Source organism: Bufo gargarizans, chromosome 6 (genome assembly GCF_014858855.1).
Source record: "Bufo gargarizans isolate SCDJY-AF-19 chromosome 6, ASM1485885v1, whole genome shotgun sequence".
NCBI classification, from domain to species: Eukaryota; Metazoa; Chordata; class Amphibia; order Anura; family Bufonidae; genus Bufo; species Bufo gargarizans.
Window position 1 is genome coordinate 326,659,676 of NC_058085.1, and position 15,550 is coordinate 326,675,225.

The 15,550-nt window shown below is 45.6% G+C and overlaps 1 protein-coding gene across 1 annotated transcript in view; it reads left to right on the forward strand.

Annotated features, from left to right (window-relative positions):
• The window catches only part of ARL3 (ADP ribosylation factor like GTPase 3), a 46,039-nt gene that overhangs the window by 15,283 nt on the left and 15,206 nt on the right, over positions 1–15,550 (forward strand). Inside the window, exons 4-5 of the mRNA XM_044297916.1 lie at positions 3,977–4,027; positions 8,254–8,439. Of these exons, the coding sequence (XP_044153851.1) occupies positions 3,977–4,027; positions 8,254–8,439 (237 nt within the window). The remainder of the gene's footprint in view (positions 1–3,976; positions 4,028–8,253; positions 8,440–15,550) is intronic.

The window sequence follows — 15,550 nt, forward strand, 5'->3', positions numbered from 1 at the left end:
AGAGCTGATGTTTATCTTAAGCGTACTTGGGAATGTGCCTCTACAAGTCTCAGGCCGGCCATTCCCACCTCCTGGGTCTCCAGGCCATTAAGGCTATGGTTAGGTTAACTAGATTCCCATATTGGAGACAAAACCCCTAGAAAGGACTTACTATCCTCCCTCCCAACTTTCCTCAAGGCAGCAGACTTCCTTGTAGACGCTTCTACTGACGTGGTCCGTTTTTCTGCCAGAGCAGCCGCTATGTCAAATGCAGCAAGGTGTGCTGTTTGGCTTAGATCATGGAAAGGGAATTCAGGGTCTAAATCTAGACTTTGCTCTCTCCCTTGTGAAGGTTCTAAATTGTTTGGTTCCCAGAGAGAGCCTCTGACAAAAAGAAGGGGTTTCCGGTTCCCCAGAAAACTTATTTTTTTCGTAAACCACAGGCCAGTTTTAAAAGACAAAGGGGTAGGCAAAATAATAGAAGTGAGAGAGAAAAATTTCCTAAAAAAAAATGTTTTTTTTTTTGGTTTAAAACCCAGGAAAACAGATCAAAAGACAAATTCCAATGACGCCAAAAGTCAGGTGGGAGGAAGACTGTCTCAGTTCTTCCCAGCCTGGGGGTCCATTTCTCAGAACAAATGGATCCTAAGTGTAATAGAAAACGGATTCCGGCTGGAGTTCCTTTCTCGCCCCAAAAATATTTTTACTAAGACAGTTCGCCCCAAAAATCAGGAAAAAAAGGAAAGCATTGGAAGCAGAGATTTTTTTTCCCCCCTCTTAGACAAGGGAGTAATTTGTTCAGTTCCAAAGACAGAGAGGGGCAAGGGGTTCGATTCACCGTTATTTTTGGTGAAGAAACCAAATGGTACGTTCAGGGTTATTTTAAATGTAAAGAAACTGAACAAATGTCTGGTCTACAAGAAATTTCTAATGGAGACGATAAAAACAACTGTGAGCCTCCTCTTCCAGGATTGCTGGATGGCAAGCCTGGATCTGGAAGACGCGTATTACCACGTCCCAATCCATTCCTCCTCCCAAACGTTTTTAAGAACAGCAGTTTGGGTTCAGGGGAAGTTGCTGCATCTCCAATACAGAGCAATTCCCTTTGGTGTAGCATAGGCTCCAAGAGTCTTCACCAAAGTGGTAGCAAAATTAGCGGCCTTTTTAAGACAGTCAGGAATTACTCTGGTGCCCTATCTGGACGATTTTTTGATCATCTTTCAGTCAAAAGAAGGACTAGAAAAAGATATGAAATTCCTCTGCTCCACTTTAGAAAACCTAGGATGGATAATCAATTGGAATAAATAAAATCTGATTCCTTCTCAAGTTTGTGTTTTTTGGGGAATTCAGTTGGACTCTTGTTTACAAAAAAGTTTCCTTCCACATCAAAGGAGAGAGGCAATTATGGAGCAAATATGGTCAGTCTTCCTGTCCACTGTACTCTCAGGAAAGTGATGGCGGTGCTAGAGCATATGATATCAGCAATCCCAGCAGTACCTTATGCACAGATCCACTCCAGAGATCTTCAAAGAGACATCCTAAGATCCTGGGACGGCTCCCCGTATTCTTTGGATCAAAAATTCCACCTTTCCTCAAAGGCAAGACGATCCCCGTTGTGGTGGATGATACCAAAAAATCTATCAGCAGGAGAGAGCCATTTCCAGACCACACCATGATTACCACAGACGCCAGCCCTTGGGGTTGGGGAGCCCACTCCCAAAACAGATACTGGCAAGGGAGGTGGGATCTGAATACGAGGAAAGCATCCTCCACTTTCAAGGAGTTAAAAGCAGGAGGGCACTGACGGTGGCGCTTCTGGAAATAATAAACAGAAAGATTGTGTTCTATTCGGACAATTCAACAGTGGTGGCCTACATAAACCGTCAAGGAGAAACGAGCGTCTCTTCCCTCCTACATCTATGCCAGGAGATCTTTTGTATAGCAGAGAAAATAATGCTTTTCCTTGCAGCGGTACATCTGAAGGGGAAGGAGAATGTTATAGCTGACATCCTCAGTCGAGTTTCCATAAGACAGGGCGAATGGTGTCTTAACAAAGAAGTTTTTTTTACAGATAGTCCAGAGGTGCGGTCTTCTTACAGCGGACCTTTTCGCCTCAAGAGCCAACTGGAAGGTAGAGAAATTTTTCTCCCTCAATCATTTGGACTGCCCATCAGCAGTGGATGGGTTAGCTCCGGACTGGAGCCAAGAATTAGGGTATGCCTTCCCTCCAATTTGCCTCATCCCACAAGTATTGAATAAAATATAGAAAGAGAATGCCTCGGTTTATCCTGATTGCTCCAAAGTGGCCCAAGATGTCCTGGTATTCGAATCTTCTGAGGTTGGTAGTACAGCCTCCGTGGACCTACCATTGAGAGAGGACCTTCTTTACCAGGGTCCGCTAGTTCATTCCAGCCTAGAAGTTCTTCAGCTTTCGGCATGGATTTTGCAAGGGAGGTCTGGTCAGGAAGGGGATTGTCAGACAAGGTGGTTTCCACCTTGCTAAAAAAAAGTAGAAAGGCGGTTACCTTTAAAAAAATATATTAAAAATGTTGAATATTTTTTTCTACATTCCTAGGTCACACCCCAGATCCCTTTAAATCTCCACAAATACCAATAATCCTAGATATTTTTTTTTTTGCAAGCAGGGCTAGATAGGAATCAGGTAGCTGCCTCTAGGGTACATCCTTCCTTCCTTAAGGCCATTATCTCCTCCCTGGGATTTGAATACGTTCCTTCGGCCCTATCTCTGAAGCCGTTTGAACCATTAAATGAGATTTCTATTAAAATGCTCTCCTTTAAAATGGCCTTCCCTCTAGCAATAACCTCTGCTAGACAGGTTTCTGAGATTCAAGCTTTTTCTGCTTTCCCTCCCTATACCACTTTTTTTTTTTTTTTTGGAGGATAAAGTTATCATCAGACCAATTCAATTTTTCCAGCCGAAGGTGGTCTCAGATTTTCACAGAAGTCAGGATGTGGTTCTTCCCTCCTTTTGCCCAAATCCAGCTAATCCATCAGAAGAAAAATGTCACTGCCTAGATGTAAGGAGGTGTCTGCTTTTTTTTTTTTTTTTTTTTTTTTTTTTTTTTTTTTTAAACCTAGATTCCTCATTGGAGAGTAGATGAAAATCTCCTAATCCAGTTTCAGGGAAAGTGTAGGGGCCGCAAAGTTTCCACTAGTGTTATTGCTAGATGGGTAAAGAATGCTATTTCTCTTGCCTATTCTTCCCTTAGTCTGCCCCCTCCAAAGGGGTTTGGGGCTCCTTCTACCAGGGCCATTGCGACCTCTTGGGCAGAGAGGGCAGATGCTTCTCTGGCCCAGATATGTAGGGCCGCTACTTGGAGCTCTCCCCATACTTTTTTCAGACATTACAGGCTGCATCTTGACTCAGATGCCACCTTTGGGAGGAAAGCAGGGTGAATAAAAATCACAGATTAAAAAAAAAAAAAAAGGGGAATATATTTCCTTGGAAATTTGGAGGAACTACCGGATGGATTCTCCTCTTTCCAATATTAATGTTGTGTTCTGTCCTTTAATCCGTCTTGCTTGGTGGTTGGCATGCCTCCGGAGTTTGATTTATTATAATCACTGAGGTGTGGTAGGGGTGTGAAACCATTTTATCTCTCAATCTTTCCTGCATGAGTGCCGTCATTGGTTTCAAGAAAAACAATTAAGAGCAATTATTGTTTTCTCCCCATCCGCCCTGCCCCCCCCCCCCTCCTTCCCAAACCACTCCATGGTGCATTCCCTTATGTTCCTGTGATTTTACAATGGAGAGAGCATTGTGGGGTATATTGCATGTAACCGCTGTGGGAAGCTCCTATGGACAGGGCGGTGTACGCTGTACTGTCACTTTTAGATCGTGTGAATTTCTTGTAGTTTTTGTCTTACAAAGTACAGCTCTATGATGGTTAATGACCATACATAAACCAGTTACACCTGGCAATGCTTTATATCTGTAGATGGTGATGAAGGCATCTTATACCTCCCTCCCTTTTAGATATACGTCATTGACAGCGCAGATAGAAAACGGTTTGAAGAAACGGGTCAGGTTGGTATTGTCTTTCCTTTTTCTCTATTATTTGTAATGCTTATGCTTTGGTTTCATGGTTCTGGATAAAACCCCCAAATGAAGAAGGACTTTCCACGTGTCATGTAAGGTCTTGCTTCACATATTTTGCGCTGTGTTTTTGTCCCCATACAAATATTTTTGTGTTGTCTGTCCTGTGTTTTTTTTTTTTTCTTTCTTTAATTTATTAATTTTTATTTATTTTTTTCATCCATAGATTATCAATATTTCCTCCCATATCAAAGCTACAAGCTAGGACGCAACCTGCGGCCCTCCAGCTGTTGCAACATTTAAATTGATTGGGGAGGGGGGGGTTTGACACCCGGGACCCCTGCCAATCAGCATCTCGCCAAACACAGCACCTTACATTGTTTAGCTGCTATGCTTAGTATCGCAGCTCGGCCTCTTTCACTTGAATGGGGTTGAGCTTGCGTCTAGGCCACATGAAAGATGAACTTGACGTTGCTGGCCTAGACTAAGCTACGAGAAGGCCACGGCGCTCCTCATTTAGTGGATCGTAGGGGTCCCTGTGTTGGACTCCTTATCAGATACTAATGACCTATCTAGAGAATCGGAAGTATGTCACACTAAACTTACGGTACCAGGTCGTGGCTGGGGAGAGCAGAGCAAACTTACCTTTTGTGCCGCTTTTATCATGAATAGTAGCGTGACATTGATCTTTTTCTCTGCTCCTGTAAGACCACTGGATGCGTACTTTCACGTAAATTGCTCTCTCCATTAAATGGCTTCACAGCCCCTCACGCCTGCTCGTAATGACACCTGTAGTGGTCTCCTGGTTGGATGCTGCAGTTGCCACTAGGGTTGTTGTGGGAATCGAAATTTGGATACCCAATCGATACTTTTGTCCCGGTATCGATACGATACCGGGATTTCCATTTTTTTTCGATACTGGGCTGCGCTTCTGCGCAGTCTAGTATCACAGAACATGAGCGCGCAGTCTTCATTCGGCGCAGGCACTCTGAGAGAAGGAGGCTCGCCTCCTCAGCACTCCCTCAGTGCGCCTGCGCCGATGACGTCTTCTCTTTCGGTGACGTCATCGGCGCAGGCGCACTGAGGGAGTGCTGAGGAGGCGAGCCTCCTTCTCTCAGAGCACCTGCGCAGAATGAAGACAGGCGCAGGATTTTTGAAATGCTGACAGGGCCAGCCGGAGGAGGAGATCGCTTCTGGCCCTGTCAATCAACAAGAGAAGGGGACGTTTTTTTTGTGGCGGCTACCAGCAAGTAGACGCCCTACTTGCTGGTAGTGAAGCGATTTGCATATTTTAAAAGATCGTTTTTTCATGAAAAGAAGCCACAGACAAAGGTAAGATCCTTATATAGGGAATAGTCGTTAAATAACGATTTTAACAAGCCCCAAAAAAAAAAATGGGTTTTGGGGGTGACAGAAGCCCTTTAACAAAGTCCAAACCCATATAAAGTCGTCTTTAACTTTTAATACAGGAGGCAGGTGCCGGCAGCAGAATCGCATAGCCGACATCCTGCCTCTCACAGGGAGCTGTGATCAGCGGCAGTTAGCGGTTAACTGCCGCTGATCTGCTGCCAGTACCCGCCTCCTGTATTAAGGGTTAATTATCATTGGTGGCGCAGTGCACCCGCCCCCCTCAACCCTCCCAGTATTATAATCATTGGTGGCAGTGGCCACAGGGGTTCCCCCCCCCTCAACCCAAGTAATTTCATTGGTGGTGTAGTGGCAGCTTCTGATCCAGCAGTGTAATCCTGGGTCTCCGATCAGTTACCATGGCAGCCAGGACGCTACTGAAGCCCTGGCTGCCATAGTCGGCTGCCCTGTGCACAAAGCACAGTATTAAGTCCTATTCACCCTAGTAGAGCTCTATTAGGGTGAATAGGACAAGGGATTAGAAGATCCCAGGATAGTTATTAAATACACTGTAAAAAAACACACCAAAATATTAAGTATAAATCACCCAATTTCCCAATTTTACATATAAAATATATAAACAATAAATAAAGAAACATCGCCACGTCTGAAAAGTCCAAACTATTAAAATATAAAAAAAATCTGCGCGATTCGCCATTTTTAAAAAAATGCGGAATGCACGTGACTTTTTTGTTTTATTTTTTTTCCGCGTGGTATCGAGTATCGCAATACTTTTTTTTTATGGTATCGAAACTGAGTAAAAATTTTGGTATCGCAACAACTCTAGTTGCCACTCGGAGCAGATGGTAGGGGGCTGTACCAGTTCAGTGCAAAACGCATTTCACAGTGAAGTTGCTCCTCCACTGAACTTGCAGGAGCAGAGTAAAACATCATATTCACACTGCCCCTGGTAATAAAAGCTCCACAAAAAGCATGTTTGCTCTGCTCCCCATCCTTTGCCTAGTGATGTTGACAGTTGGTAGCATGGTCAAAATTGCTGACCAACTTCCTTTAAGAAAACATACTGAGTTACATGTCACCTGTTGAAATTAGCAAGCTTTCTATGTCATGTGCAGTTGTCCCCATCCTTTTGTCGGCCATGTACCACTTTCAGATATAACAGAAACAGATGGTGTTTAGCCAAGCTGAGTCGTGAAAAGGAAGTATCCTCTTAAATGGTTTATCCAACCCCTTAAATGCCCCCCACCCCATATGCCCAGGGCCCCTCACACACAATGTACTTGCATCGCTCCTGGTCCCAGCACGGCCCCTGCTGCTGCTTCACCCCATGAGCGGATGAAAACCGCTAATAGCAGGCGTTGACGAGTGAGCCTCCCTAGCGTCACCCGCGATACTAGGGAGGCTCATCTGCGTCACCGCCTGCCATTGGCTGCCCCATAAAGCCACCCCCACCTGTCACAACACCGGATGTTTTCATCCGCGCATTGGGAGAAGCAGCGGCGTCTGTGCAGGGACCAGCAGCGACGCGGGTGCCGGGATCCAGGTAAGTACATTGTATGTGAGAGGCTCGGGCATATGGGGGAGCATTTCAGGGGTTAGATAACCCCTTTTAACTCTATGGCCCAGCGATATGGATTTTACCCTAGTGTTATGTGCCAGTGCTATGACCAGTTCAGTCAGATCCAGTTTTCTACACATTTTCAGAAGTCATTTGTCATTTACTTTTTAGAAATGTAAAACTGTCCACTGTTCCTGCTGTGACCACGTCCTGAGGACGTCTATTCCACAGATTCACAGTTCTTACAGTAAAGAAGCTTTGACGGAGGCAGTCCCCCTTGTCTTTTGAGGGGATTTTACATGGAACAGCTGTTTTTGAAGGGATTATCTGACTCTTTTTGTAACTGATAACCTATCCTCTGGATAGTGCATCAGCATCTGATCGGTGGGATTCCAACACCTATAGAGAAGCCGTACCCAGATCCTGCAGCATTTTGAAAAAAAAACAAAAAACTCTGCAATGCCAAAAACGCAACAAAACACACTTTATAGACTTTAAAGTAACATTTAGTCACAGCATTTTTGACCTAAAAATCACTGTGTGTGTATCCGGGCCAAGTCAGACAAGCCCTTTTAACAAGGAGACAAAAAACATACAAACATGCCGCCAACTCTACCAAGACCTCTGGACTGGGTTCACATGAGGCATTTGCATTGCAGTTTTTTTCCCTGAGGCGGCCTCATCCACTCCACAGCTGTGCATGCCTACTGCAGGAGGAAGGGGATTAGCGACTGTCAGATACCCGGTGAAAAGCTTTTCTCCTGGTTGGCATGTTGAAACCCACCACGCCCGATCCTGATTTCCCACCATGTCTGCTGATCTGACATCATTCCAAGCCAGGGGTCAACAACTTCCGGCACGCCAGCTCTTGTGAAACTACAACTCCCAACATTCAATTCTATGAGAGTTCCAAGAACAGCCAAGCAAGTGTACCTGCTGGGAGTAGTAGTTTCACCACATATGGAGTGCCGAACATTGCTGATCACTATTCTAAGCAAAGAACTATGCAGATCTGTCACATATCTCAAAGCTGGGCCAGGGGGGTTTGAGTGGCCTATTGAGACCATTCTGCACATCAGCGGTGGTCCCAGACTTCACTGGTGTGATCTTCCCACATGTATCTATGACCTGTCAGAAAATCCTTTGATATCACTCTTAAAGCTTGTCCCTACAACTAATCTCCAGGTCATGCCGTCAGATCTGTACATGTGATGATATAATGGCGGGGGTATCTGGTACGTGGGCAAAAAATAATATCCTGTTACCTCTTATCTGTTTTCCTATATTTAAGGAATTGGCTGAGCTGCTGGACGAGGAGAAACTGAGCGGAGTCCCTGTGCTGATCTTTGCAAATAAACAGGATTTACTGACGGCTGCACCGGCCTCCGAAATAGCTGAAGGCCTGAATTTGCACACGATTCGAGACCGAGTCTGGCAGATTCAGTCATGTTCAGCCCTCACAGGAGAGGGAGTACAGGTGAGTGACACAGTAATGTGCAGCTAGCTGTATGAAGCCAAAGCTTAGTGAAGAATGTAATGGATGGAGAAATGTTTTTTTTTTTTTTTTTTTTTTTTAGGGCATCTGTACCTATGACACTGGCTGACCTGTTACATGTGCACTTGGCACCTCAAGGCACCTGTGTTGGTCCCATGTTCATATGTGCCCGCATTGCTGAGAAAAGTAATGTTTTTAATGAGACTCTAGGAGCAACGGGGGCGTTACCATTACACCTAGAGGCTCTGCTCTCTGTACAAGTGCTGCACCCTCTGCACTTTGACGGGGCCAGGATTGATGATGTTTTCGCTGCCTGGTCCTGTCAATCAAACTTGAAAGAACGCAGCAGTTGCAGAGAGAGCTGAGCCCTTAGGTGTAACAGCGACGCCCCCGTTGCTCCTAGATGCTCATTTGCATATATTAAAACATCATGTGAACATGGGACCAACACAGACGCCTTCAGCTGCCAAGTGAACAGGTCAGACAGTGTCATAGGGACAGATCTGCTGACAGGTGGTGCCCTTTAATTCAGCACCCAATTTTTCTCAAAAACATTAAAATATTGTCTTGAACTGGAATTTTCAGGCCAGAAGCATCAAGATGAGGAGGAAAAATGTCTTTTGAGTGTCTGATAAATCTTACCCACAGTATTTCTTGGTCTCTTTTGCTTCTTGCAGACATCTTACACAGATTTCTTTAAAGCTATATACACCGTCGAGGCAATTCTTTTATGATTTGTATTTTTACCAATTTTGGGCTAGCAATTACTTTTTACTTGTGTGTGTGTTTTTTTTTTTTTTTTTTTTTTTTTTTTTTAATTAAAAATGCTCTTTTGAGATACTAGGGTTAAAAAAAAAATATATATATATATATATATATAAAATTGCCTATTTGCAGATTGTTACTCCTGAGTTCTGTCAACCGATGGCTCATGTGAAGCCTTATCTTCGACCTCCTGACCTTTTTATAAAAACAAATTATAGCTAAACTCTCATCAAACTGACAGTCATGGCCAGTTCGCAGTGCTCGCCAACTGAATATATGCAGGCTGCCATCTTAACTCACAAGTCTGGAGATGCACAGGTAAGCCCTTACCTGTCCCTGCGCCGTGAGCCGGTCTGAAACAAATGCGGTCACCGGGAGCAGGCAGTTCCGAGAACAGCCCGATGAAGGCCTCCGGTGGCTGTTCTCGGTACTGCCTGCTCCCGGTGACCGCATTTGTTTCAGACCGGCTCGCGGCGCAGGCACAGGTAAGGGCTTACCTGTGCATCGCCGGACTTGTGAGTTAAGATGGCAGCCCGCATATATTTGTTGGCGAACACTGCGAACTGGCCATCACTGCAAACTGATAAGAATATGGCTTATATAAGTGTTTAGGAGGTCAAAAGATCACAAATAGGGCTTCACATGAGCAGTCGGCTGATGGGACTGAGAAGTGATACTCTGCAAACAGTTTTTAAGTAAAATGCAATAAAAAATTGCCCCAAAGATGTATATAGCCTTTAAGGCATCTTTATGTTGCCCCCTAACACCAACCTATGGGTGCATAATGACACTTTACGTCCTGCCTTTGCCCCTTGAAATGCTGATAATTGTGGGCGGTTTAAAGCTCCAAGATATAGGTTGTGTCATATGATTATTCTCCTCTCATTTACTAAGTGATCACTGACGTAAGGGAATTCTCGAGGAGAACCGGTCACCTCTCCTGACTTGTCTGTTTTAGTAACTACTTGCATTTGTTGTGTAATAACAGTCCTGGAGCGTGTATTCTTAGGACTCCGATGTGCCGTTCCTGTATTATTCCTGCTAGATGTTATGAATGGATTGCTAGCAGTTTGCAATGAAGGTGCAGATGGGTGTTACCAGTGGTAGGGGTGTCCCTGCACAGTCTGACACTATCCAGTCAGTGCTGCCAATATCAAACTGTGCAGGGACACACCCACAACTAGTAACACCCAGCTGGACCTTCACTGCAAACTGCCAGCAATTCATTCATAATGTCTAGCAGGAATAACAGATGAATGGCACAACACGGAGCCATAAGAATAGATGCCCCAGAATTGTTATTACGTGAGGAATGCAAGTAGTTGTCAGGAGAGGGGACAGGTCCTCTTCAAATGGGTTATCCGCAGCATAGTCTGATCACTGGAGGCCAACCCCCCCCCCTTGCTGGGACCCCCATTGTTCACTAGAACAATGGTCCAGAGCTCCTCCTCACTGCATGACTGCACTGAGAAGATTGAATGCAGTGGTGTTCATTCATTTAGCCAATGGTTCATTTTTATTATCCTGTGGATTGGTGATAATTTGTTTTTTTGCGAGACAACCCCCATCGGGTCATGTCTCAGGGCACCCTCTATGAGCCAGAACACAGAGAGCCTGTCCATATGTGCAGTCCCTGATTTGGTGGACTGGAGCCGCCTCCCTTCATGTGAATGTTCACTGTGTAATGCCTTATTCACACACTCAGTGTTTGGTCAGTGTCTGATCAGTGATTTCCAAAATCAGGATTGGAGCCTCCACAGACATAAGGTATAAGGGAAAGATCTGCACCTGTTCTGTGTTTAGAGTCGCTCCTGGTTTTGGCTCAAAATCCCCGACCAAACACGGACTATGAGGATACCAGGCTGACCACTGCTACCCCTGGTGAAATCAGCAGCTGTATTTTAAAGGGATTCTGTCACCAGGATTTCACTTACTGAGCTGTTAACATAACCACATCAGTCTCCACGATTTATATTACAATCTACTAGTATTACTGCCCTGTGTCTTGTAATTTGTCTATAAAGACGCTTTTATTAATATGCAAATTACCTAAATAAGGAGCCCAGAACCGCCCCACTGCTAATTTATTCACTCCTCATCGCCGACCTCATATGCCTGGTGCGCCGTAATCTCGCGAATGCGCCGTGGAAAGACCAGTCAGCGCATGCGCTATGTGTTCTGTGAGGCCGATGCCAGGAAACCGCGCGGGCGCTGACAGGTCTATCCACGGCGCATATGAGGTCGGCGATGAGGAGTGAATAAATGAGCAGTGGGGCGGTGCTGGGCTCAAGGAGAAGGGGTGCGTCTGGGCTCCAACGGACAGAGGGACAGCCCCTTGGGCTCCTTATTTAGGTAATTTGCATATTAATAAAAGTGATTGTATAGACAAATTACAAGACACAGGGCAGTAATACTAGTAGATTGTAATATAAATCATGGAGACTGATGTGGTTATGTTAACAGCTCAGTAAGTGAAATCCTGGTGATAGAATCCCTTTAAATATCCCATAGGTCTTGCTCGCTTACAGCTCTTTGATCAGGACCAGTGTGCTCATTAGTTGGCACTATTGGGGCAGATGGTGTCATTTATTGGGGTGTTTGGACACTTGGGGTGCTCTCTGTACTATACTATATATGCAAACCAGCTTCCAGAATAGCAAAGTCTGGCCTCAAGTCTTTTTATTCATCCAAGACCTCTAATTTAAAATGGATATCCACTTTAAAGGGTTTGTCCAGGATTTCGATATTAATAGGCCATCAGTATCAGATCGGCTGGTGTCAAACACCCTGCCTCCCCACTTATTTAGTTGTAGCTTCGGCTCCGGAACCACACAGTTCCATCCGTTGTGTAGTGGACGGAGCTGACAACTGCAGCACTGCTTCATATCACTCCAATGGTTGCAGACCTTTACTAGGCCGAAACGAAAACTTGTGCTGCTCATGACAGAGCGGTGACGGGGGCCACTCGGGAGACAGTAGCGAAAATATGGCAGCCAATGGACGCTAAACTGCGGAGTGGGTGAACAAAATGCGGTTAAAAGGGCACTCCTAACATAAAGGGCTTGACTGAAATTCTGAAGAGGCCGCTGAGCGCTGTGGCCTCCTCACATTGTAGAACGGCTGTGCTTGAATGGAACTGGCCTGCTCCTAGGCCATGTGCCCGATGAACGTGACTTGAGCAGTCTCGTAAGAGGCCGCAGCATTAACCAGGAGATATCCCCTTTAAAGATTTCTGACGTATCCACATAAATGCCAGAAATTCCTCCTAGATGTGTGGAGAACGGGGATGTACAGTGACTAATGGCCACCTCACCAGGTGGGACAGGGGACCTTCATTCTGCACATGGGTGCCGTACCTGGGGTGGCAGCTGCATCGATCAGTTATGGCATATTCTATGGAATTCCATCGGAATACTCCAGCCTGGAAGAAAACTAGAAGCTATTGAAGCAGTGTCTGAGTCGATGTGCAGATAGCACCTAACCTCTTTACTTCCAATATTGTGTCAGTCAGAAACCCGCTATCTAGCGTCAAGAAAAAACCTTCTGAAGCCTCAATTATCTGATCTAGTATAGCAGATAGCATTGGCATGTTTCAGACCTGCTGTTTCACACCCCCCAAAGTGCAAAAGCGAAGATATATACATTTCAGCCCACTCAGGACACACTCTGTTCCGATCAGGAAAGCACAAGCAGCGGGGGAAACATGCGGGAGGTAGTTTACCTACGTAATGTGCAGGTGTAGCAGGGAATGTGATTGATACGAGTCTGTAAATTGTATATAATATCCAAATCTGTCCACGGCGCCGGCCCCATTAGGGGAGGGTCGCCCAGTCGTCACTGGTTTCATACATATTTGAATGCAGAATTCAGTATCTTGTCTTAGTGTCCTTTTATGTGTATCTTTCTCCTAACCTATGACATACATGTTATATTGAGCTTTGCGGTACTATGTGATATCGGCATAATACCGTAAAATGACCTATTGTCAGTGCAGAGAAGATTACTGTCCTCAGTTCCAATACTCGATCATTTCAGAGAACGTGGAAATCTCTGTTCGTTTTCCAGCACGCTGGACCTGAATATTCATCCCTCTGCATCTTCCCATTATCCTCCGTCTGCCTGCCTCCCCTGGGTTGCAGTGACCTGTGCGCCGCTTGCCTGTCTCTCCCGCTTCCCATTGTTTTCAGCCACTCTCGCCCACATCAGTGGTGCCTGCGCATCTCCTTGTATTGTTTTCTTTGTTCAGTTCTGGGCTGCCTCTCAATGTGACCAGTGAACAGTCTACGTCGTTTTCCTTTCTGACCCGGCACGTACGGCTCCTTTAAGCTTCCCCGCATCCCACTCCTTTTTTTTTTTTGTTTTTTTGTTTTTTGTTAGGCTCATATCAATCAGAGGAACAGCTGGCTGTCTCTTTTGAGCCTGTCACTGTGACTGCTTCCCTTGCTTTCACTGGCTCCACAGCTGTCTGCGTGTCTCTTTCTATCACGCTCCCTCCCTTTCTCACCCAACCTCTCATCATCCCCCTTCCCTTTTCACACACAGTCTGTCTCTGCGCTCCAAATAGGTTTACCATATTGATAAAGGGTTCTAATGAAAAATACATACAGCCCGACTGCATCGCGGCTCCCTGGCAGGATGCATTTTTCATAAGTGTCCTCTGTTTAAAGGAGCGGCTTTATACTGGAAGCTTCGGTGTGCGCTGAATCCCAGCTAGGACGACAGGCGGCTTATTGGTCCCCAGTGGGCACAGGGAAGAACCGCCATTGCCTGTGGTGAAACTAGAACTCACTGGGCCCCACAGCAAATATTTGAACGGGGCAACCCTCACTCCTACGGCTAGTTAAGATCGCTCTCTCAGGCCCGGCAGCCGCTCCATCCATTTCCTACACGTATATACTGTCATTGTATGATACTATTGAGGGGTCTCTGACAATAAGATCTTTTAGTCCCTTCTGAGTTTGAGCCCCCCGTAGCTGCCGCTTCCCCTGCTACCCACTATACCAGGGATGGCTAACCTCCGGCACTCCAGCTGTGGTGAAACTACTACTCCCAGCATGCTCCATTCATTTCTATGGAGTTCTGAGAACAGCCAAGCAACTGTGCATCTTGGGAGTTGCAGTTTTATCACAGCTGGAGTGGCGGAGGTTAGCCATCCCAGCCCTATAGCTACGCCTCTGGGCATTGCTGAAGTTGGGAGAGGTCCATCAATCTGTCGCCCCTTATTTTATCTTGTGCGCAATCTGCAGTTAGTCGTAACTGGCGTAGTGCAATCTAGTTAGACCATGAGGGCTAATATCCTCTCTATTATATCTTTAGTCATGTCATCTGGTTGTAGTACACTGGAAACATTTGGCCATTGCTTTATGGCATTTTTTTTTTTTCTTTGCTTGTTTTTACTTTGTCTTCTATAGGAAGTCTAAAACTGACCCTCTGTAGCTGTCGGCCTTGAGCTACACCCCCCCCCCCCCCCCCCAACCCGACTTCTCCATACCACTGCGTGCTTGGTTTGGCCGAGTGTGCATGTGTTCTTAATGGGGAAGTAAGCCACTGAAAGGCGCCTCCGGCGTCTGCTTATCTCCCTTGAACAAAGGATCAGGCATGTTGACCCCTGATGTCATCTGTTGGGGGGGGGGGGGGTCGTTAACACATTGACATAAGATAATCAACCGGTCTTGCCAAAATCTGCAGGTTGCTCTTATGTTTATGAGGGCCTTTCTTGTCTGGCTACTAAAAAAACTAACGAATAGTTAAAGGGCATCTGTCAGCAGATTTGTACCTATGACACCGGCTGACCTGTTACATGTGCACTTGGCAGCTGAAGGCATCTGTGTCGGTCCCATGTTCATATGTGCCCGCATTGCTGAGAAAAATGATGTTTTAATATATGCAAATTAACCTCTAGGAGCAATGGGGGCGTTGTCATTACACCTAGAGGCTGTGCTCTATCTGCAACTGTTGCGCCCTCTGCACTTTGACAGGGTCAGATAGTGAAAACCTCATTGATCGTGACCCTGTCAATCAAAGTGCAGAGGACGCGGCAGTTACAGAGAGAGCAGAGCCTCTAGGTGTAATGACAACGCCCCCATTGCTCCTAGAGGTTAATTTGCATATATTAAAACATCATTTTTCTTAGCAATGCGGACACATATGAACATGGGACCAACACAGATGTCTTCAGCTGCCAAGTGCACATGTAACATGTCAGCCAGTGTCATAGGTACAAAACTTCTGAATTTTACAGCGACTTGCCCACCACTGGTTACACGTAGTATGTTGGCTCACACAAGTGCTGGCACACATTTATGCTTATTTTCTTGGCCTCTCAGGT